This window comes from Telmatherina bonti, assembly GCF_933228915.1.
Source record: "Telmatherina bonti genome assembly, chromosome: 4".
Classification (NCBI taxonomy): domain Eukaryota; kingdom Metazoa; phylum Chordata; class Actinopteri; order Atheriniformes; family Telmatherinidae; genus Telmatherina; species Telmatherina bonti.
Genome location: NC_136622.1, coordinates 14,168,127 through 14,192,786, shown reverse-complemented (window position 1 = coordinate 14,192,786; position 24,660 = coordinate 14,168,127). Strand labels below are relative to the sequence as shown.

The 24,660-nt window shown below is 35.8% G+C and overlaps 1 protein-coding gene across 3 annotated transcripts in view; it reads left to right on the top strand.

Moving 5' to 3' along the window:
- ptpn11b (protein tyrosine phosphatase non-receptor type 11b) overlaps positions 1-24,660 on the top strand; it is a 69,145-nt gene that overhangs the window by 6,543 nt on the left and 37,942 nt on the right. For 2 of the 3 annotated variants that reach the window (XM_079239865.1, XM_079239864.1), the window contains exons 2-11: positions 7,382-7,504; positions 15,843-16,037; positions 18,756-18,948; positions 19,177-19,296; positions 19,440-19,553; positions 20,783-20,879; positions 21,086-21,165; positions 21,946-22,101; positions 23,179-23,310; positions 24,349-24,503. In XM_079239865.1, coding sequence (XP_079095991.1) covers positions 7,382-7,504; positions 15,843-16,037; positions 18,756-18,948; positions 19,177-19,296; positions 19,440-19,553; positions 20,783-20,879; positions 21,086-21,165; positions 21,946-22,101; positions 23,179-23,310; positions 24,349-24,503 — 1,365 coding nt within the window. The remainder of the gene's footprint in view (positions 1-7,381; positions 7,505-15,842; positions 16,038-18,755; positions 18,949-19,176; positions 19,297-19,439; positions 19,554-20,782; positions 20,880-21,085; positions 21,166-21,945; positions 22,102-23,178; positions 23,311-24,348; positions 24,504-24,660) is intronic. The other variant, XM_079239866.1, reaches the window with a different exon arrangement.

The following is a 24,660-nucleotide window of genomic DNA, read 5'->3' as shown; positions in this document are numbered from 1 at the left end:
AATGCTAACTGAAGTCATATTTTAAAGTGGTGGAAGTCAGCCTATTCCTGCACTTTGACGTAGTTGAGCCATTCTGAAGGTCCCCCCCCTCCCAGAAATTAAGAATAAAATCTCAGAGAAGATCTTTTCCATGCGTTTGCTCTGTGCTTTTATTTTCAAACTCAACTGCAAATCTCCCCTAACCCAGCCCTACAAACTAATAGCCTAATGGCACACTGCTGAATTGGCTGGATTGGGGGGTTTAGCTTGGCGAGACCTAACTATGATCCGGTGTAACTACACATGTAATCTCCAGGCACAGGCAACACAGCTGTTGTATTTAGCCTCCGACAAGATAGCAAGGACCCTGTAAAGGAGACCTGGCACCTTGATCTGACCTGGCCTGGTCTGTGTTAAGAGCCAGAGAAAGCTCTATTAGCTTTAGGATCACAGAGTGGGCTTTGAGGCTAAGCCATGATAGAGTTCATGACCTCTCCGGGTCCTAAGCGGGAGAAAAGGTGAAGCTGAGGTAAACAGTAGCGGGTTGTTGGACTAGTGGTTGTCACATTTGTCTGAGGTGGGAAAGGAGGGAAGGCAGTGGGGGACGACAGATAGCGCTGTCGGGTGCTGGTATCAGGCCTGCTCATGCTCATCCAAATCCCAGATTAAAAGGCCCCCACCCCCTCGCCAGTTCTTCCTACTGCACACTCTCTATTTCTCTCTCTAACACCCTAAAGCACCCCCTCCATTTCTGTCGTTTCTCTCACTGTCTCTGTCTCACTCTGTCTAACCCAGTAACACTTTTACAAGCAACCCCCCCCCCCCCCCCCATCCCTCCTGCGTCTCCATATTTCCCTTACTCCCTCCCACCCTCCCTTGTGTAACAGTGCCCAGTGCTGGATTACTTAGATCTGAGGTTGCTGAAGCAAGGGGCTGTGGCTGGCTTCGACTACAATGGTGAGGTAGGGCAGAAACTATCCACTTCTCCATGACTGTATTTTCTGCCTTTTGGACGAGTATTATGCTACTTTAGCTTGTACTCTTCCCTTAGATAATGTTGTCATTTGCTAGTAAATAAGCTATACTCTGCTGTAGTTGAAATTCTGGTAAAAGGGTATGTGGAGACACAGTACTGCAGAAGTACATAAGCAGGGTATGTAGAGACACGGTACTGCAGAAGTGCATAAGTATAACTAACAAAGTTGCTTTGCAGGCCACTGTCTGTGTGTGTGTGTGTTGCTTTTAAAATGACAGCAAGGTTATAAACAGGTTGTGCTCTGGTATTCACAAGGCTGTTAAGTTGTTTTTTTTTTTTTGCGTTTTTGTACCAAAATACTTAAAAGATAGGTGCTTGCTGCTTTTAGCTGTTTGCAAACCTGGTAAGGTGAAAAGTTATGGCTTCTTTTAAGCGACTGAAGCATTGGTCCAGTGTGTGTCACTGGTTTCAGTCCATCACAATTGTTTTAATCAATTGTTACAAGTGACAGCAGGACTGTGATGAAGGATTTGAAATGGATTAGAGACACAAGGCATTTTCATCCTACTGTTTTTATTTCTTGGTATGAACTGGTGTAGGATTAAAAACAATACACAAGTAATCTGTCCACCAGCTGACACCTGTGGCCCCTCAATGACTCTTCAGCGCACTGACCTAGTAATGTAAAATACATTTAAGAATAATAGATAAATAGATTTTCAAATATTCACCAGTCCATAGATAGAAATTTGCTCTATACTATACACTGTGATGTCTGATTAGAAGATATGCACTTCACTTCAGGGAGGACAGATGAACAGGTATTTGTTGTGTTCTTTCAACTCTTCCTAAGGAGTTCTTGTGGAACCAAAGTTGCCACTTGGAGTACTGTCAGGGGGTCGAAATAACATCCATGTGAAAGCTGAGATGCAGGTTTACGTGGGAGAATTTTTCCTCCTGTTATAGATTTAGGGAAACTAAAAGCTCTTTTTTTTGCTGCTGGTGTCCATTGCTAACCTGCATTTGGTACAGGATCACTCGAGATAGGCTGAAAAGAGACGTCTCCGTAACAAAAACAGTGCCTTGCTCCAAGCAGTAGTGGTAGATCGCTCATTCTCTGGATGCAGAAATGAACATTCCTGTTCAAAATGGTCATAGTGAAAGATATGCACGCTGTTGTTTTAGCTATACACTAAGTGTTGGCACTGTCTGGAGAATATGATAATATTATTCTATTTGTATAGAAAATTACAGTAAATTTGCAAGCTTTTACAGTCAACAAAATAGACAAGTTTCTACATGACCTGGCATCCATTAGACACATGTGTCCTAGCTGTTCAGCTTTTGAGGTTCTATAGCAAGAAAAAAATAAAAACATAATAAAAAATAAGAAAACTTTATTTTTAAGTAATTTCATAGCAAAAGTCAGGTTTTTCTGCTTCAACTTTTGATATTTTGTTCTTGTTTTATTTTCAGCTAGAATTGTTTATTTGAATAGCAGATTATTACTTAATATTTTATCTGAAGTTTACACAACATCCATTTCTTTCTTCTGTATAAAATGTTGCATATTTTTGGAGTAGAAATGTTTAACGCTTTAGAAAAAAAATATTGTTCTTAAATTGTTTTACTTCCTAACAGACACCAATTCAGCATATTTTTCTGTTTGACAAAGATATTGTGACAAACATGTCTTGTCTACTATATCTGGGCAGTGTCTTTTAAATGTATTGTTGGCATTACATTTATCACTGTCAATGCCTTTGAATCATTTCCTGTTTTCCTCAAATTTTCCATTATCACCAACAGACATTTAATGTTACAGGGAGGGCCTTGTCTAATTTTCCCTTTTACCATATATAGACATATTACTTATATTTAAAAAAAAAATTAGTTTCAGAGAGTTTAGTTTGCAGTATTCCGTGGTTAAAAAAAACAAAGAAAAAAGCAAAAACCAAACAAACAAATTGGGTTAAAACCCTGTTGTACACGTTCTGATCCTTGTGTTCTACCGTCTAGTACAATAACAACATAATAAAGCACTACAAATTTCTTTCAAATCGCATAATAATTAACAGTAAATTTACAAAATGATTTATTTTTATATTTGAAAGACCAAATGAAAACTTCAGATTTAAAAAGAAAAATCTCTCAGTTCTTCCTATGGATTAAGTTTTAAAGGGCTAAATGTGTTTATAATTATAATTGTTATAATATTTTGTAAAGTTCCTCCTATAATCTGTTACCATAGCTCTTGAAATGAGAGCGTGTAACAGACTGATTTTTAACAAATCTTGTGTTTAATAATCAATGCAGCAGAATCTTCATAACCAGTTTGTTTAGAATTTTCTCATTGATCATTGCATTCATTTACAAACCCATGTTTAACCCTTTGGCATTCGTGCGATCTTACAGGAAGTGTCCTGGCAGCGACCCACCAGAATGCCAAAGACTTGACGTTATTCCGCTCAGCCGGGATCACTCCTGATTTTTCTATAGTTTCATTTTATCTCCAGATTTAAATCTCTCATGTTTCTTATCCATCAATGTCAAAATTGGTCAGGCTTCTTTTTGACTGACAACCAGTCAATTTTACTTTTGATTCATGTGTCAAATGGAAAATACTGACAATTGTTTCATCTCTGACACCATACATAAAAATGCCACTTCTCACGTTTTAGTTCAGTAAATGTTGCTTTAGCTTCATTTATTTTTTGACATTTCTAACAAACAACCTCAAACTGGTGACCAAGATTGTGATATTTTATTTTTTTTAATTAATGTAGCTTTTTAGGATATTTTATCTTAAGCACCTGCGCAGCAGCACGATGACCACAAAAGTTTCTCGGTGTGTATTTTCCACTGTGAAGTGATGAAAGATCTGCTGAGCTGACACATGAGTGTTATTTTTGTCTTTCTGTCATGGGTTTGTGTCATACAGTGCAGAAAAACAGAATCGTTAAAATGCTTGCCCACTGTTAAAGCTTTCAGATATTATCATGTCAGTATGAACTCTGTGCACGCATTCTGGTGTCTCCTGCTCTGTACTCTCCACTTGGTTATATTAATCATTCTTAATCTTTTGTAATGTGTCAAGAGGAGGAAGTAAAAGGCTTTGGTTTAGCACTTTAGATGCATAATTTTCCAGACTTTAAATATCTTGCCAAATGTATTTTTCTTCTTTTTTTTCTGCTAAGAAAAAAGTAAGTTAACTTACTTTTAAGTTAACTTCATGCTGAGCTGCACATGTGTGTGCTGCATGAAATGGTTTGAAGTTTTTAAAGTAGTCTAAAATCTCAGAGTATTATCTGCATATCTTTTTTTTTGTGAAATAAATTTTTATTTCAGGATTCAGTTATGAAATGAATTTTGAGTTCAGTTAGCCTATTTTTTAATTAAGAAGTTTTTTGTATTAATTCTCTGTATTTTTGTAATTATAATTTATTATTATATGTTTCATATAATTTGTTCTTGAATATTTTTGTGCTTTATGACACAATATTGGTTAAAAAGGCTGAAAATCCTTGATAAAGTCAGCCTGCATTTACCCTTTCCTCCATTTAACCCACTTCTGATGCACCTTCTTTTCTTCTAGGAAGTTTAAATTTTTTTTTCCACATAACAGGATCATAATCTACAACTTAAAAAAAAAATTAAAGATAAATAATTAATCAAAATATTAATACTGAAACATGAAAATATTTTGTTTGTAGTGAAAGTAAAAAAGGCGCATTTTATTCTTTTTTTTTTTTTTTTTGGCAAGATCAAACTGGTGCTTTCTGATTAAAAAATGTGTTTTTGTTATTCGTATATTGGTTGCTCTTCTGTCGCTTGACCGAGATACTTTCTGCAGTGGAAATCTTAATTCATTCTCAGATTAGATATTATGGGCCAGATCTACTATGATCCCAATTTGCAAGTAGTAATGTGTGTATCATGGGACTGAACCTTGGCGTGTTGGTGATTTACTAAGAGTGATTGAGTAAATGGGCGGCAGGTGCAAACGCGTTTGAGACTCCCTATTTAAATGAAGGATTTGGATCAATGTAGTTTGCAGCATGGCGAATTTGAAGAAAAAGCATTTGCTACAGCAGACAAAAAGTTAATGCCAGCCATCTAAAAACTCACCAACTTGCAGAACAGAAGACTGTTTTTCAAAATAAAAGAATCAATTACTGACCTGGGATATTCTGCACACAGGTAAAATCTTTTGCTCCTGTTACTCTAAGAAATGCAGCTACTGAAAAAAAAAAGAAGCGCGTGGAAACCTAATTGACTGTGATCATCGGGTGACACCTGGCATTTAGCTCTTGGGCAGCACAATCTGAAAAACAGGATAGGGGAGTCCCAGTTATGATGCACAATATCTGTCCTTTGCAGGTATGTTGTGACTCCTCTTCAAATCCATCCTAAGATCTTCAATGCAAACTTTTAATAGATCTGGGCCTGTATGTACTCTAAAATTCACACTAAATTAACTAACTACCACCTAAATGTGTTTTTGCATTATAGTTTTGAAACTGCACTCTTAAACCTACAGTCATCCTTCTTACTAAGTAAAGATGTTGTGTTTTTTGGTGCCATTTCCCCAAAAAATATTTTACTAAATAACTGCTGACTTTGTCATACACCACGTATTACTTGTGCTGCTTCAAGTAAGTTTTTTTTTACAACACGCTGATTTGACGCACAGGGGCCCTGGATAGTTCATGGCGGATTGATCACAAGTGGAACAAACCTTCCAGGGGGGATTTAACCCAGTGATCCCTGCTTAAACATGATCTCTAAATCCAAACAGTTGACATACAGCCATTCACTGGGGCAATAATCACTGCCTCTTCAGGAATAATTTATTCTTTCTGGAATTAAGTACAGGTTTGAATTGAGCACTACAGCTAGTGTAAGTGGTACAGTGCGGATGTGTTTGGTTTGTGTTGAAATAATTGGTCAACATACCTGAGACGTAGATGTGATAAATATTTGTATTCAGTGTACTGCAGCAGAGGAAGTAACATGTAATTATTAGCTTTGGCTTGTCAGTACTGTAAACATGAGTGTCCTTCCCTTTCCAACCAGGACAGGACATACCGGCTGTGTACGTGTGTGTGTGTGTGTGTGTAACAGATTCATCGACAATGAATGTTCCTCTTTTTACTGAAAAAAAAGAAGCACATACGTTGTTAATCATGATTACAGATCTTGTATTGAAACATTTTTAAAAACATCTACAGGAATAGAAGATTATATGTGATGACACACTGTGCTCAGCAGTCTGATTTCATCCATTTCATTCATCTTCTGCAAGTCATCTTTAATAAAACTCACTTTTGAAATGATGTGTGATCAGTCAAAGCTGACAAGACAATTTAGGCTCAGCTGTTACTTAACAAAAGGTTCTTAACAAAGATCCTGTACAGAGAAGATGAAAAAAGTGTCAGTTTAAATTTTATTTATCGCTAATTTTTTTCTGCCTGACTGAAGCGAATCATTGTAAAGTAACAGATTTTCAGTAAACTTCTGGTGTATTTTATCCTACATGATCCATAAATGCTATTAATATTGCAAATGTCGCATTTTGCAGAAAGATCAGAGCATCTTTAATTAAAAATCTTTGATCAGTAGGTTTATAAACTATTTGAAATCATTAGTGGAAAAGATACTGTAAGGTCCTGCCTTGTCGATTCTTAGGGCTCTGTATTCTGATACACCTAAGACAAGGTACCTAAGAAGTATTGCTTAGCTTTCTTGTGTTGTGTCTTTATTTTTTTATGTATTTATTTATATTTCATACGCACCAGCTTATGAACCTTGGTGACTTTTAAAAGCCCTTGTATTTCAAAATAAGAACACATATACACTGTTTACAATGGATATTTGACAATTGGACAGAAATTATGGGAATGTGAAAAATTAAGACGACGTTCAAATAATGTCATTAATGTGTTAATTAGAATTATGCAATAGGAATAATTTATTTATTGAAATCAAAACTAAGTTTTGAGTATCCCACAACATGTTAATATAATAACATGTTAATATAATAACTTTTTTTTTGGTGTCATGGTTAAAATGTGAACCGTATAATGAAAAGGATGTAAGTTATCATGGATTCACGGTTCAGACACTTCTTTTGCTTTTGGGACTTTTTTGGTAGTTGATCATCTTGTTAGAGATAATTTTTTTTCACAATAAATACTTTTAGTAACACACTGGAGTAAAGCACTAGGACAAACTTGTTTGTTATAGCACAATAAGTAAATCTCTTAATCATAACTGGATGTTTTTTACTTTAGTAGAGGATAGAATACTGCAGTCTTATATAGTGAGGTAGCTTGCAAAACCGCAATTTCTGACTAGATTAATCTCTGAAATTGTTGCTTTATGGCATCTGTTTGATTCTGTTTCTGTTGTTTCACACATTTTCAGGTGGTTCCACCCCAACATCACCGGAATCGTGGCAGAGCAGCTTCTGTTGACCCGAGGGGTCCACGGTAGTTTCCTGGCCCGGCCGAGCAAAAGCAACCCTGGGGATTTTACCCTCTCTGTCAGGTAGCTTCAGCTAGTGCTTCATTTTTTCCTTTTCTTTCTCTCTCTTTATTTTCTTCTTACTATTTTTGAACACAGCGTTTTTTTTCGACACCACTGGCCTTAATATTTCACCTTGCTATTTTAATCTGTTCAAAGTTCAACCCTGAGAACAAACAAATGTATCCTGATGCCATTTTGAGAGACTGGTTGGGCTCTTAGAAAGAGGCAAGCGGTTTTCTTTGTAAAAAAAAAAATCTAAATTAATCATTAACATTAGCACAGAAAATTGGCAAATAATCAAATTAGCAGATATAATTTGCACATATAAAATATATGCATGAGTAAGCGTGGATGCTCAATTCAGAGTCAATGAGGTTGGGCTTTCTTCTTTCTAAAACAAAGTATTGATTATGTTGGCAATATAAAAGTGGAACATTTTGCTACTTTTGCAAATCTCAGTTTCTCAGAAATTCATTCCCTTGGGTTAGTAGTGATGTAACTTTTTGTCTGGTCGTGAATAGATGGCATTTAAACAGAAGTTGTGTGGTGAGAGGAGTTCTAGGAACAAATTAGATAACACATTCCAATGTGTGATTTGGTAAATAACACAAAATAAAAATAAACCTAGAGATTGGCCAGCATCGCCTGGCCACACTCGATGGGAGTGTTAGATAAAGTCAAATTGACGTTCACTGTTGTTCTTATTTCTAATTAAGATTCCTCTTGATTTAATGTGTCCGGTGTGACATTTCTGGTACAAAAACGTGGCACTTGTGCTGTGCTGAATGCAGACAGAAGGGAATAAATTGAGATAGACGATGGAGTTGAAAGAGTGGCTCTTCCTTGGCAACGGAAGCTTTTAAGAGATACATCAGTCGGCTAAGCCCTGGAAGAAAGCCCAGACTCATTTGTTACTCTATTACTGTAACTGGCATGACGACACAGGCAGGAGGAGGCGATGTGTGAGTGAGGGCGACAGAAAGATTCTGGGTAATAAGACAGTGGTTTTGAAACTATGTTTGAAACCTGGTCAGGCTTTGACCTTCACTGCCTGCGGTGCAGTGGGCTTGGGGTGCAGTGTGTCACAGATAACCATCAGGAGGTTGCCGGGGCGAGTTGAAGCCACAGCTTGTAGTCTTCACAGTCTTAAACACACACTGAGACTTAAGCACACTAGGGTCAAGTGGCCAGTGTGCAAAGCCTCACCAATTACAACAGAAGGTAGGTCACTATAAACAAAAGGCTAAGGAGGATAAAGTAGCATTTATATTAAACACAGTTTATGTAACTTGTGAACAAAAAAGCCACACTCCTTTGCTTACAAATAAAAAGCTTAATTCATAAGCAATAAAATGTGCTGTTGTTCAGTTTTGTGTATGCAGTGGCTTTAAACGTGTCCAACTGTGGCTAAAATGAGTAAAAGCAACTATTAGGAATATTTTGTACCTCTTTTACTTTTGAATAATATAATATTGTTTTATATACCTTTAGTTGGTGATAGTATTGTGATTCTTCTACTTTTTCACAAACAGAAGTTCTGGGTGTTTGAGGCTGACTGAAAGCAACTAGAGTGCAGTTTCCTGGAACGGTCATTGATTGCTAATGGCCGACTCTCACCAGTCAATGCAAGTGTTCGCTCAGTAATGGATGCTGAGGGAATCTGTTGTTCTTTTTTCTTCCCTAGTCCCCTTTTTCTGAGAATATCTTCCTTTTTTAGTTCACTTTGTCTCTTTCTTTTTCTATGGTCCACAAGGTTGGCAGAAGACATAGGGGTCAGACAGAGCTTGTGCTCTGAAGTGTGAAATGCTAATGTGAGCTTTTTGAGGGATGGGAAATGTAATCAATTCAGATTTTCATAAAACTCAAAGGAGCTAGAAAGATTAAGTTTGAAGCAGGAGAAGTTCAGCTATAAATTGGATACAAGTTGTGGTCCATAAGGAGGGCAGTCTGGGCAAGTTTTTGCCATCATTTTTCATGTTCTGTATGCACTTTGAAGACTCCAAGGAGGAATTTAAGGGCAGTCTTGAAAGAGAAATTTTGCAGGAGTCATTACAGCAGGGAGCAGATTGATTTGCTTCTAACTTCTTTATGATATTATGCTAGCACGGATTCACATTGATGTTTTCACTGCAGTTAAGTTGTTTAAGTTTACACTGAACAGTAGACAAGCACATAGTGGTAAATGTTATTTTCATTTTTTACAAATGTTCTTGTGTGACCAATGTTGACATGTTGACAATGTTGACAAACTCCCTATGTTCTCCTAAATTCTTTTTTAAAATATTCCTCTTTGTGAAACTATTTGGAAGTCTGTCTTTTTTGCATGATATGCTGTAATCACACCTGTCGTTTGTGAAAATTTGTAAAAATCCACTTTTGGCCTTTTCAAATTCTTTCTTTTTATCAAATTAATTTGTTTTATTTTCTTCACCCCTATGTATGTATTTGTTTTCACATTATTTATTTATTTCTATTTAGTTATTATTCAGTGTGTAATGCCATTTTATACCCATCTTTTTCTTGTTGATTTTTCTTAGTGATTTTTCTTTTCTTTTTTTTTTTTTTACTGTATCTATTCCGTTTTTATAATCATAATAAATTCAGGTGCTGCAGGGTTAATCTCTGTTTTGAATTTCTTAAACAATTTTTAAGAAAAGTGCAGCACACACATAGTTCACTGTTCTTTTCTTAGCTGGGGTCTGCAATTCTACACAGGCAAAGTTTAAATATGGGCGCAGAGAAACACTGATAACTGGTTCCACTGAACTGATTGGTAGAAAAAAACAGAAAAACTTCAGGACAAACAGTTCTGCCATTAATATCATTGTTACATAATTTAATTTTCATTGTCCATTGATAGTAATGGAGCTGCTGGTGTCAAACAAGTACATATGTTTACATATTGCTTACATCATGGCCAAATTATGTTGTAAATTGCTTTCTATTTCCACCAACTGTCTTCCAATGTATTATAGCAGGAATATATATGCATTGTGTATTAGTGTCATACTTTATAAATTTCCCTCCAGGTGTTAGTGATATCATATTTGAGTATATAGCAGACAGATTACGCTATAAAATAATATCATAACATGATTTTCACTGACACAGAGGAAATGAATGTGACAAATGTTCATAATTCCCAATGACACTACTTTCAACGAAATACTGAACCTCACTTTGCCTCCCAAACATTTATCATTGTTTGTGTGGGTGTGAAGATGATGTGATAGAGAAAGAAGTGCTACATAGACTGTAAGACCGTGCAGAATAAAATGTTTTGCATGAATGTATGAGCGTATGAAAGGATAAATATGTGTTGTAGAGTTGTAGAGTGGTTTAACAGGACTATAAAAGCATGCATTAGTGCAGTTCACTTTCCATTAGAACAAAGACAACATGTAAACCTCTGAAATATCATTTGGTCAGACCTCCTTATTACAGAATTTAGATTGAATTGATATCATTGTGGTATCTGTAAAGATCCAAAGGGACAACAGAAATATATCCAAAACTTAAGTGACATGGATTTGATATTTTTGTAACATTGCAAATGATATCAAGCTGCTGATACTAGAAGTTATTGCTTGGAAAAGACTGTGTGCAAATCAATGTATAATTTAAACATTCTTCACTTTCTTCATGGATACTTAAGTGGATTTTTTACCTCTGAGTTGTCCATGTGTATTGTCAATCTTATCTTTGACTTAAGCAACACTGTTAAAAGTATGTTCAAAACGTGTTGACACTTTCCCTATAAAAACCAAAATGATGTCCACTTTGAAGTAATCATGTTGTATAGTCATACCCTGCTTGCAACACTTACATCACTCCCTTAACGTCCAGTTCCCACCACTTACGGGTCTGCATTCATGATTTCATTACAGGCTTCAAACTTGAGCAGACACCAAGCATCAGTTTATGTCGCAAATTGAAGCAAGTCTCATGTTGGCAGTCTTTACTTGTTGTTAGAGTTGGGTTTACTGGTTGTGAAACAAAAAACAGTCTGGAAGAGCTTGCAGCTTACAGAATCTTAAACAAAGGGAAAACACACAGCAGCAGATAGGCTACCACTACAATGGGTCACTATTTGTCTGTTGCCATGACCCACAGATGTCGTGCCAGCATTCAACAGTAAGTACCTACAGTACATGTGGGCCACCATAACACTTCAACCTATTAAGTACCTTTCAGCCATGCAATTTATTTTTATTAACCATTCCAACCCAACCAACAACAATAACTTGTCATGTTCGCCTCCCTGTGACCTCTGACCATCCCTCAAAATATACTCCAACTTGAACAATCACCGTTTTGACACAATGGTCATCATGTGCAAGTTGCAAATGCACATCTGTGTATGGTGAGAAAAAGACTTACAGGTGGTTTAAAATGTAGCCGGTGTGCTGGGAGTGCAAAACTTAGGCACATGTTCAGAAAGCCAAATTTGTATCATATAAGTTTCACCAAAGCTGCAGTCTGAACATTTTGATCACATCACACTTTATTGGAAGTCATTATTGTAGAGTACAGGGATCAGATTGATAAGAACAAAAATTCCACACTTTAATAACAACTCTTTTCTAATAGCTTTTTTTTTTTTAGTAGTGCCCTCTCTGAGCATGGTGAATGAGAGACTTTTGCTATTTGTTGTGTTATTTACTCTTTTACACAATAGTTGTCTCTCATTAAATATAGATTTTAAAGTAGAACTATTATGTGCATTTCAGGCTAATTTATTTTTATTTCTGAGACCAGAAGGGCTGGGATTGATTGAGTTATTGTCACAAATTGCTTTATTTACTTCAAACCGACCCTCTCTGTAAGCTGTCAGATCAGCCTGTGGGCAAAATGAGTGGATTGAGACTCTTCCGCATTAAGCCCCGCCTCCCGCCACTGCACTACATCAGGAGTACGCACCACAACTGCTTTCGCCATCATTGTAACATCTCATTAACAGAAGGAATAGGCTAATATAAACTAAAAAAACAAAAACAAAATACAGTGTCAACACATAGCATACAGCCCTACATGTTGGAACCTGAATCAGACCCTGAAAACGAAGTGGAAAACAGCAACCCACACCCACGAATGCAGCAGGATGTCTCTCTTTGGTAAACTCACCAGCCATCGTTCGAAATAACTTTATCCCATGTTTTTCACCCGCCTGATGTATTTGTACATGCCCTTGTTAACCAGTAGAAGGTAACCAATCACCGAACCTTATCCCCCGGGACGTCACAAGGATTTTGAAGTAGAAAAAACTCTCTAAAATGACACGTTTTTCATCGCCATGGAAACCGAACGGAGAGAGTGCTGGAACTCAAACTCAAACATGCGTTTAGGTGATAAAAAACAGTGCCGTTCACATTTCTGATGAGGATTCAACACTGTAACTCAGTAGAAAGCTCAGAAAACTTGAAATACCATAATAGGACCCCTTTAAATAAAGTATTTTTCATTTCACTTCATTTGTTGTGCTGAATTGGGGCAATATGACAGACAAAACAAAACTGGACTTTCCCATAGAAATAAGAACTGGACATTAGTGGAATGCAGAAGAATAAAATGGTGAAAACAATAGAACATAAGAGACTATATTTTGGCATGAATGTGATATTGTTGGACGGTGACAAAAATAAGATGGCAATTGTTAACTGATGGGATTTATTCAGTTGTAGACTTTGCATCCAAGTCCTCTTTGTATAACCTAATTTCATGTTATTTTAAAAACAACAATTAAAACTTTTCTCATTCTTATTATGGATGATTTTAAAATATGCAAAGTTGGTATTTTTTGCTAGTTGCAAAAAAATATGAAATATGTGATTATGATTTTGGAAATGTGAAAAAGCTAGGAATAACCTAGCCTGCTATTAGTTAATATAAGTATTTGTGAGTAGAATTTGAAATTGGAAACTGGTTTTATTCCAGTCATGGTTGTACATATTTTATAGTCAAGCTTATCACACAGTGTCTGTAGCAACTTTTTACAAAAGCAGAACTTCATTCACCAGGGAAGAACAATCTTCTACTGGTGGTTCTCTTAAATATGCTTCTTTTTGTTTTTCTGTTTTTTTTACCTCCTGAAACTTGAAAAAAATCAGATGTTGATTAAAAACCATGCATGGAAAATCTTTAATCCAATGTAGCTGACAGTAGGTTTGTCATGTGCAAGAATTGTACTATGATTGCTTTCTCTTCCTGCAAAACTTCCCGCATTTTTTTTAACATTGCTCATCTTTTAGGATTGATTTCATACGTACAAAGGATTGTGTCTTTTGAGAACACCAATGACACACAGAAGCATCTCTAAAATTTTGTAATATGAAGAACTGTCTGCTGAAAGATCCTTGTCATTGAAACAGTCTGGTGTCAGTGTTTGATGGCATGCTGGAAACAGTAGCTGTATGGGATCAAAAGATTGAATTTAATATGAAGGTTTACTAACCGCAGGTTTACCAGAACAGAAATGACAGAGCATCAGTGCTTAGAGCATGAATAATACATACTAGCTGAAAACGTCACACAGCTGTTCACTGTAGGTGTTTCCATTCCGGATCAAGTTTATTTTAAAGGTTATCCCGCAGAGGGCATAAAAGATGCGATACTCGCATCAGGCTTATTATCGTCTGCTATTAAAAAAATTTACCAGTATAGGTCAGTATTTCAGAACAATGGTCTGAGAAAACCATCTATAACCATACCTAACCATTTATCAATTTTATTAGATACCAATTTTATGTGAAGTGGAATAGTCTGCCCTGGAATAGAGTCATCCAGAGTAAAGCTAAACTGATGCTGTCCTTTCCACCCTGTGCTCCAAAGAAGGCCGAATTGCAATAAATCCATAAAGGTTATCTCTGTGTCAAAATGGAAGAGCAGGGGAGTGAATGAAAATCTAATGGATTTTGTTTCCCTCATTCCACAGTTAATGGTGTTAAACTCTGAGAGAAAAAGGGGCTTTGACCTGAGAGTTGAGGAGAGGCCTTTAACAGAGCCATGGGCCTGTGGCACCCTGCCAACATCGACTAATAGAGGCATAAAGCAATTACCAGGAAATACAGGCAGAGAGGGATGAAGGGAGAGATGGATTATGGGACAAATAAATACAAGAATGGAGGAGAGGATTTCTACTATGCTGACTGGAAAGAAGAATGAAAAAAAGAAATATGAAATTCTTTGGGGCAACAACAAAAAGCAGTGGAGGGAAATAGGATTTGTTGCCATTTGATATGACCATTAGCTGATGATTAGTTTGAGAGAGACAGCAGACAGCTGTATTTCTACCAGCAGATCAGATCATACTGACTGCCAGGCTAACTCCCCTGTGGCTGCTAAATCTGGTGTATGAGCGTTTTGTTTGTGTCGTCATACTTAATGTGTTTATAGGATGTTGTTTTCATCTCTGCTGATGAAGCAAATTAACAAAAGTCACTGTTGGAGAATGGGAAAGTACATTTACATGTTTGAAATGCATTTAGCAATTTAGCTGTTAAGCAGTCTGTCTTTTCTTTCTTCCAAGCAAACATCTCATCGTTCTGAGCTGTATCTCTGTGTGTGTCTGTGTGTGCGTGTGAAAGGCTGGGCACCTATTCAAACCAGGCAGAGGACTTTGAATATGCAGATTTCTCCTGACTTATCAGTCTCGACACTTAGCAGCTTCATGCTTCTCTACTGATTCACACTACAGCTTTTATCCAAATACATTTTACATGAAAAATAAGGAACATTTAAAAAGAGAGAGAAATGATCTCTTGTTAAAATGATGTGCTAAATTAAAAATGGATATTTTAAATTATATTTATTTATTTTTTGCATGATTACATAGTTTATAGCTAACTTTTGCAATCACCACAGATGAAAATAAACTATTTTGTTTGTAAAAGTTATATACTTGTGTTGACACAAATATGTTTATCCAAGCAAAACAAGCCAAACACGGCAAAAGGTACTCAAATGTCATATCCCAAAGTATATTTCTGCACGTAAACAACAGATGATAGAAAAATAGATTAAATAATGTCACTTGATCTTCACCTTCTTTAGTATAGTTTGTTGAAAATAAACTTCAAAGTCTTGAAAAGCAAGTAGATGGCTTGATAAGGTGGACATGTTTTTAGCATATAGGCATTTATGCCGAGTGTGGGCGAAGTCTAGATTTTCTTTGTGCGAGCATATACTGTATGGGTATGTGTGTGGGTGGTTGTGTGTTCAGTGCTTACATTTCTGCAGGGTAATGGTGAAAAAAAGGGACATTTCTAACAGGGAAAAAAGCGTTTGAATAAATCTCTTGTTGTTTACATGCTTTGCAAATAATGCATACCTGTTTTTTTTTGTTTTGTTTTGTTTTTCTCAGGCGTAATGATGAGGTGACGCACATAAAGATACAGAATTCTGGCGACTACTATGACCTGTATGGAGGAGAGAAGTTTGCCACTCTGGCCGAGCTAGTGCAGTATTACACTGAACAACAAGATCTCCTGCGTGAGAGGAACGGCCATGTTATCGAGCTCAAGTATCCTCTGAACTGCAAAGACCCTACCTCTGAGAGGTGAGGCTAAATGTATTTGAATATTTTTACATTTCCTTTAAACAATGCCCTACACAGTTTGTGTGTAAAATCAAGTGGCTGAACCAAGGGATGCATGTAAACCTATCTGAGCTCAGCTTGCTATGCAGCATCAGAAACTTGTTTTAAAATCATAACACTTCATTCCTGAACACAGACAGTTATTTTTATGTGATAGTTTCTATCATTAAAGAAGCTGCTCAATAGTTTTCGCAGTGAAGGTCTGAATTTTGTTTGCAAAGCTTTGTCACTATGTAGAGAACAGAACTCTGGGAGAAAACAATGCAAGCTTTTTTATTTGAAGCATTAAATCAGTTTTATATAAATGTTTTTATTAGAGTTTAATCTAATCAAATAAAAATACAATAAACTCCTTGATAAACACTCATGGGAGCGAAAGTTGACGAAAGAGGCATTTTAAATTATTTTGCATCTTTTACAGACGTGCAATATGTTTCAAATTTAGAAAAAATTTTAGATGTGTAAACAGCTTCATTACAGCTTAGTGGGTTAATTTCACTCGGACAAAAACAATGTTAGAGAATTTTGAAAAAGCTGTAGCGAAAAAATTGATAACATTACAGAAAAAACATTCATGTCCTAATTGGTGAATAGACAGTCTTAGAATAGTCTATATGTCTCATTTGTTTATGAATTTCTGTATTGATGTGAAGATGATGGTTAGCAAGCCATTCTTTATTATATATTATGTATTGATATATTTTGATAAGTTTAAGTTAAAGGTCGTTTTATGAAATTATGTGCTATCCACAGATTCTTAACTTTTCCATGATACTCGTATAAAGATTTTGTGAATAAATCACTGCTGAATTCATTGTTAAAGACAGTTGTCCCTTATAAAAACACAAGATGTTGTAAAGTGAGATAGGATGAACGCTCTTGGCTGAGATTGTGAAAGCTAATTAAGTTTGTGATGCTATCGTCACTACGCTGTGACGATATGCTTTTGTTCCAATTCGATTTCAATTTCGATTTTTTTTGAGTGCCAATGCAGTTTAAATTGTGATTTTCACAATTCCTCGATGTTGCTAATTTTTGTAGACTTTTTGTGGAGGTTAGGGTTAGTAGCCAACACAGTGGCCAGACCATCAATCTGCTGCTGTAATGTCCAAAAAGACCAGTAAAAAGATCAATAAAAGCAATAAAAATGACAAAAGTTTGCTTATGGATTATTTTCATTTATTTAAAAAAAAGGTTTTTTTAACAAAAAAAAAAAATCTATTTTAAAATTGTAAAGCAAGAAATCCCGTTATTCAATTTTTCGATCTGATTTTTCCACCCCTAATTGTCACAATGCATTTCCACTTTGTGCTGAAAATATAAACAGTAATATTGAATTGCTGCCCCACAGCCACATCGCCACTCATGAGAGTGTTTTAAAAGGACTGACACTCAAGAAGAATCAACCATTAACTCATGTATTATGTACTAGTGCACCTACATGTTTACACATGCAGCTTGAAGAGAGGATGCACTTTTCTTTATATACACACTCTCACTCATTAAATTCCGATACTCTTCACCTTCACATGCATAAATAGTGACAAACTCCCAAATGCATGCTAGGGCAAACTAAGCACTTTGGGGTGTTTTTGTATGTGCCAAAAATATCAATGCACTAACATCATTCAGGGACTAAACATGGCCTGCATGCAGTTTATCCACTTCATCTCATCTAAACATCTTGCTTTTAGATGATAAGGGCAGGTGTGTTGATGTTTGTGATACACCTGTGTACTCACAGAGAAACTTTATAGAAAATGACTCAATCACCTTTATTTAAAAATTGTGTGCTGGTTATGAAACAGTTTATTTTTGCACATCTGCACACCATGAACGATATGTCTCCATTTCTATTTAGGTTTCACAGCGATACATGGTTTTGGTTTGTGTGGTTTTTCCATTCTACAGGCATCTTTTGTTAACGCTTCCTCTGTGTTGTCACTCACCACACAGAAATAAAAGCATACATGCAAGTTTTTCATCCTAACATAAGTAAAATTGTGAGACTGCAGCAGTTTTAGAGACGCATTCATCTTTGAGTAGGAGTTTTTGCTCACAGTTTACATGTAGATTTTCATTATGTTAAATCCCAAAGGTACAATATGGAACTTTTTCTCTTAAAACAGGAAACATATTACTTAACCTCCCCCTCAGCTCTAAAAGTTTCTGTCACAACTTCTCCCACATTTCTTGTAATTTTGTCCACTTTACAACAACATCAACCCGAGGCAGAGACTTTTGCAGTTGGAGACAGAAATCAGTCTGAAATCTAAACTCACTGAAATTGATTGTGTTGTTGAACATGAATAACTAACATTTTTAAGTATTCTTATTTTTTTGCTGCAATCCTCACTTTGATACTGAAGACACAGATACTGTAGCAGATGTCACACAATCGCGACAATAAAATATTCAAACTCTTGAGCTTAATGTAGATTTAAAATGAAAGATAATGTAGTGCATACGCTGAAAGAAGATTCACTAATTTTACTTAAAAAGTAATATTACTAATAAATACTAAAATGTCTTAGTAATGATGTCATAATAATGTTTAAATAAACATTACAGTATTTTTTTTCCATCAGGATGTGATAACTACTATTCTCTAAGTTGTTAGGTTAACCATAACAATTTGTTTTTTTGTTTCTTCATATGTTAATATTATTTTTTCTTCAGGTGGTACCATGGGCACCTTTCTGGAAGAGATGCAGAGAAACTGCTTTCCGAAAAAGGCAAAGCTGGCAGCTTTCTGGTACGGGAGAGCCAAAGTAAACCGGGAGACTTTGTCCTCTCAGTTCTTACAAATGAAGAGAAACATGACAATGTGGACCGCAAGACCAAGGTTACCCATGTTATGATTCGTTACCAGGTGAAAAAATGTATTTCACATTATTCAAAATATGCAGAATTTTACATCACTTTAGTATTTTAAGCGTTGTTCAGGTGGAGTCAAGCTGAAACTTTCCGTTGAGTTCATCACTCACACTGACTCATGTTGGCTGTTTGATGGTATTTTAAGCAGGTCATGATTTATCCTTTTATTTAAGGAATGTGTCTGGCCAGCTAGTACTATATTACATTCTTTGTTTCTCTTCAGCAGGATAGTAAATATGACGTAGGTGGTGGTGAGAGGTTTGATACCCTGGCTGACCTGGTGGACCACTACAAGAAGAACCCCATGGTGGAAAAAAGCGGCATTGTAGTGCACCTCAAACAGGTACAGGAAATGTGACTAGTCAAACAAACAAAAGCATTTAGAATGATGAATATTATATAGTAATTTCAAAGTATTACATGTGCACGGATATTATTGTATATTTAGTTTTAATCATACAAAAATTTGCTTTTGTAAAACAATAGCCCTTTAATGCAACAAGGATAAATGCAGCCAACATTGAGAACCGGGTACAAGAGCTCAACAAAGTAGCAGACAACTCTGAAAAGCCCAAACAAGGATTCTGGGAAGAATTTGAGGTATGTACAGTACAAACGCTACTCTAAATAACAATTTATGACCATAATGTGAGGAGATGTATATCATAATTAACTTGTCAGTAAGTCTAAGTGTTCAGACGAAGTTTTTCTTGGAACAAGTGCTCATGTTATAGATGTGTAATTTTCAAGCAACTGACAGGTTGTAAATATGAAATTATATCCAGTGTGTATTCACATTAGTCAGCAAATACTTTTTTTTTAACTATTGGAAAAATAGAGTTTTACAAAGTGCCTTGTTATCTGATTATCTTTTTCAAGTTTAAAATCCTGTATGATATTATTTACTAATGTATTTAGATTACAAGTTTATGTGCAATGCATGACATAGCCTACACAGCATTAAAATATATTTAGTAATGACCAGTTGAATAGTGAGATGCTTTCGTCATCTTTAAATGACCAGGCCATGAAAACAATAGGGAAAACTCTTCTTTTTAAAAATATAATGTCTCCATTTGTCCCTTTAATAAAACCTGTTAAGAAAGAGCAAGTTTTTAGGGATATTTACCATTTATCCCCATATGTCCAAATTCTATTGAAATCTTCCCGTTTCTGGTGTCCGTTAAGGAGCCAAAGACAATAATTAGATTGTGTTCCACTGGATTTTGAGCAACGTTTTTACCATAAACTTACTTATTTATGTATTTATTTTGTTAATTTATTTATTTAAAATACTTATTTATTTATAGAAAATAGTAGAACAAGAGTAGAACAAACAAACAAGTAGTAAGACAGTAGCAGCAAAGCCAAGTCCAAACATTGACCAGAATCTGACCACACTAAACAAGAATTATATATTGATTCTCAAAAGTGAAGCCAAACGTCTCAGAAACTGTATGTATCATATATGTCATGTTGTACCTTATGGATTAAGTCGATAAAGAAAATCAGTGCACCAACATTATTTAGTCTGACTTGATTTGTATGATTAATAAAAAACGTTTGCATAGTAGTGTTTGTATTAACGAGTATTTGTATTGAAATATTTGTAATTGAAGGAAACTGCAGGATAAAGCTCTTTTTTTGCATCACTAACATGAGTTGCAAAATATGGAGTTTTTCTTTTCTTTCACATCAGGGCGACCCCTGCTGTAATCTAGGACAAACTATTCAGGGGAAAAAATTACAGTATTGGAAATATTTAAATGCTTTTTGGAAAAAAAGAGAAAGAAATCTTTCTGTCCTTTTCTTTTTCTGTCAATTATCAGGTACTTCAACAGCAGGAGTGCAAACTGCTTTATCCCCGGAAAGAAGGCCAGAAGCCAGAAAACAAGAGTAAAAACAGATACAAGAATATCCTCCCCTGTGAGTCACACTGCAACCTGCCATTTCCTGTCTCTCCAACTTCCTGTGGAAAAAATGACACAAGCAGACAGTCTGCATAGCAGCCTGAGCAGAGCATAAAGATGTTGCTTTGACAGTCTGCTGCCTATCCACTGTGATTAGACTGGTGTGATCTCAGAGAGCTACAGAATTCACTGTGTGTTAATACTTTTTTACTGTGTTTGCAGTTGACACAACCCGTGTTGTAATCCGAGAAATGGATCCAGATATTCCTGGTTCGGACTACATCAATGCAAACTATATCAGAGTGAGTCTGTTTGGAATAAAACAGAAAAATGCATCAATAACTGCTTAATTGAAAGGTAGTCATTTTATGCAACAGTCTACAATTGCTCTGGGTCAGGGATGTCAGATTGACTTCAGTTCAGGGCCACACAGCTCAGTTTGATCACAGGTCATAAATAATCCTCACAAATAATGAAAGCACTTGTTTTGTTTTTTTTTTATTTTGGAGAAAAATTGTATAACTGTAGTCTTAAGATGTTTACATTTAATGATCTATCCTTTTAGAAACCGAATTATAAACCTGAAGTTTCAAACATAGTTTATCTTTTACCATGCACAGATCACAGTGGATCAGCAAACTCACACAACATGTAACACAGTTATCCAGAACTAAAAAAAACACTGTATATTATATTGTAATTAGAGTAATTTATCAAGAGCTGAACTGACTTACCTCGTCATAGAAACTGAGTGGATGTCTATAACTGTAAAACAAACACATTAAATATTACAGACATTAGTTATAGGAAGTTCACTGCCTTATAAATGTTTTATATTTAAACATGACAAAATTGCTACCTCACATGGAAAATTTGGGAAATGCAGTTATTTTTAATCAAAGACATGACAATAACTCCTATGTCATTTTCACATTTGCCAAATCCATCCTATGGACCACATTAGGACCTCTGGTGGGCCAGTTTGCCCCCAGGTCAAATGTTTTACACCTCGCCTTTAGATTTCTGTGAATTAATAATTAGTAAATCAGTGCATAATAGTACATATTTGTCCCCTAATATAGAGTATGCATGAAGACGGGCGGCATGTGGAGGAGGGCAAAGTTTTCATTGCCACCCAAGGGTGCCTACAGAATACAGTCATTGACTTCTGGAAGATGGTGTATCAGGAGAATACACATGTCATCGTCATGACCACCAAGGAGATGGAGCGAGGCAGGGTGAGTAGTTTGCAGTAAAAGTGCATTTTGTGAAATCTGTTACAGTAAAAATTACACAACACTTTTTTTCTATTATATCAATCATAATAAACTAAAGCTATTTGTACCACAATTGAGGTTTCACTCTAGAAGTCTCTTGTAGAGAAATAAACTTCCAATAATATAAGAACAATCAATATTATATCTCTGTCAGCTTTATTTTATTATTATTATTATTATTATTATTATTATTATTATTATTGTTATTATCATTTTTATTATCCCTCTGATGCATTAATTATTAAAAACAATGCCACATTTTTTCACATGCAATATTTAGCTTCTACAGACATGTACAGACACGTGTTTGTTTTTGTTTTGTTTTTTCTTTAATATTATTTGACTTATTATTTAGTTGCATTGCTCCTCATTCAGTGAAACAATGAGATTGTCAACAGTGCTTACTCATTATCAGCTTCTCAAGATCAGAAGTTTCAGCATACTTGAATCAGCTCAATTAGGAGAGTAGAAAATAATTTCTTATGTGGTATTTAAGGTAAACAATTGTGTAGATGCTCATTGTTGTTTGTTCTTTTTTTGTGAACTTTTTTCTGTCATCTGTCTTTATTCTCTGTAATAATTCTCTTTGGTTTACTTAATCCTTTTAATCCCATCAATCCTAATTTCACCGTAAATATCAAGGTTTGATGACATAATATGAACTTTCTATGTGAAGTTATTATACTGCCTTTATAGCTTTAATACAAGGTTAAAGTTGTTTAAAGAATCTGATTTCTTGAATGAGTGGTGGTTTCTTCATGTTGAGGTTATCATGTGTATGTATGTGTGGTCCTCCTGCCTAGTAGCTGCTGAAGCTGGCTCCAGCGTCCCTGCAATCATGAACTAGATGGAATAAGTAGTATAGGAAATGGATGGGTGTATGTGTGGCAGGGTATGGAGGCAGCCAGTAAGGATAGTTTTACACTTAAGCCGATTTGAAAAGCTTCATGTGATGAGCTCTGCAGACTGTCTAATACCTTTCTCCATTCTACCGTATCTCTCCGCCTTTCTCTCTCTATGATTTTACTCTGATTTTAGAACAAATGTGTTCGTTACTGGCCAGACCTACTCGGCACTAAGGAGTTTGGGAAGGTGCAGGTGAGGAATGTAGACGAGCGACCAGCACAGGACTACATCCTGAGGAAGCTGGAGGTGACACGTCTGGACCGGGTAGGGAAAGTGATGCATTCAGTCTGGGTTGACCCACTGACCTGGGGTCAAATTATAAACACAAACATACACACAGTGCTACAGCACGTTGTTTTCTTACCCAAGTATTAACTGGAGGAGATCCCAGCAAAGCAGATACAGGAGAACTTGGTGCGAAAGTGCATGTAAAGTATATTAGTAAAAAAAAGCCATTTGCAGACATTAAAAGTCTTTGTAATTTGTTCATACAAGTTGGTTTATTAATTGACCTACAGAATAAGTAACAAAAGTATAAAAGCAGTTTATCTTTAGTGTATAAAACACTAAAATAATGTTACTTTGATAATAACTAAACACAGTTTTATATAATTTCAGATTGAACACTTAATACAGTCAAATTTGATAATAAACTATTTCTAGGATTTTGTTATTATCAAATGTATCCTGCTAATATGAACAGAGATACTGAACAGAGATCCTCTACAAAGCCGTTCTAAGACTTAAATCATAGCTATATTTTCACCAAATATCATCACATGATCTTCAGTCTCCCCTTAATGAGTGATTTTAAGCACAGTCTGGAAGAAATCTAAAGTATTTTTCAGAAGCATCTTATTGGATGCAAAGAATCTCAGCATTTAAAGATGCTCTAGCTCTTGTTCCAACAGGAAAACTATACGTTATGAGTAAGGGGCTGAATTTTGCACCATGTGCTACTTAAAATGTTTCTTTGAATTTGTTAAACTAAACAGTAAAACACGGGACTTGGCAAAGCTTTTTTGCTTAAAAAGTATGCAGAATGAAAGTTGTGGGGTTTGTATTCATTTCTGACTTACTATCCTGGGGCCAAATACTTGGTATAATAATATTTTTTACCTCTTCTAATAATAATGTGACAATGTAAATTCATGATAGATAAAATGTGTACATTCTCAATTGTTTCTAACTAATTATTCTAACTTGTTGGGCATCAGTGTAGTTAGTTTGTCCTGGCATTACACTAACAAGTTTCAAAGTTTACATTTATTTAATAACTTGTTCTCATTTTCTTAACAACAGAAAGAACCTCTGAGGTACATCTGGCACTATCAGTACCTGAGCTGGCCAGACCATGGGGTGCCCAATGAGCCCGGTGGTGTCCTATGGTTCCTAGAGGAAGTCAACCGCACCCAGAGCAGCATTAAAGACACTGGACCGATTGTTGTCCACTGCAGGTACAAGCAGCACAGAGCACAAAGCTTGATAAGTTCATAAGCTCTGAGCTAAATGAGGTAACACCATTCATGGTTTGCATGTCACAGGCTGGCCATCTTTCACAGAGCATTTGCATCCCTTCGTTTTGATCATACTTGATCACCACTACTTCACTCT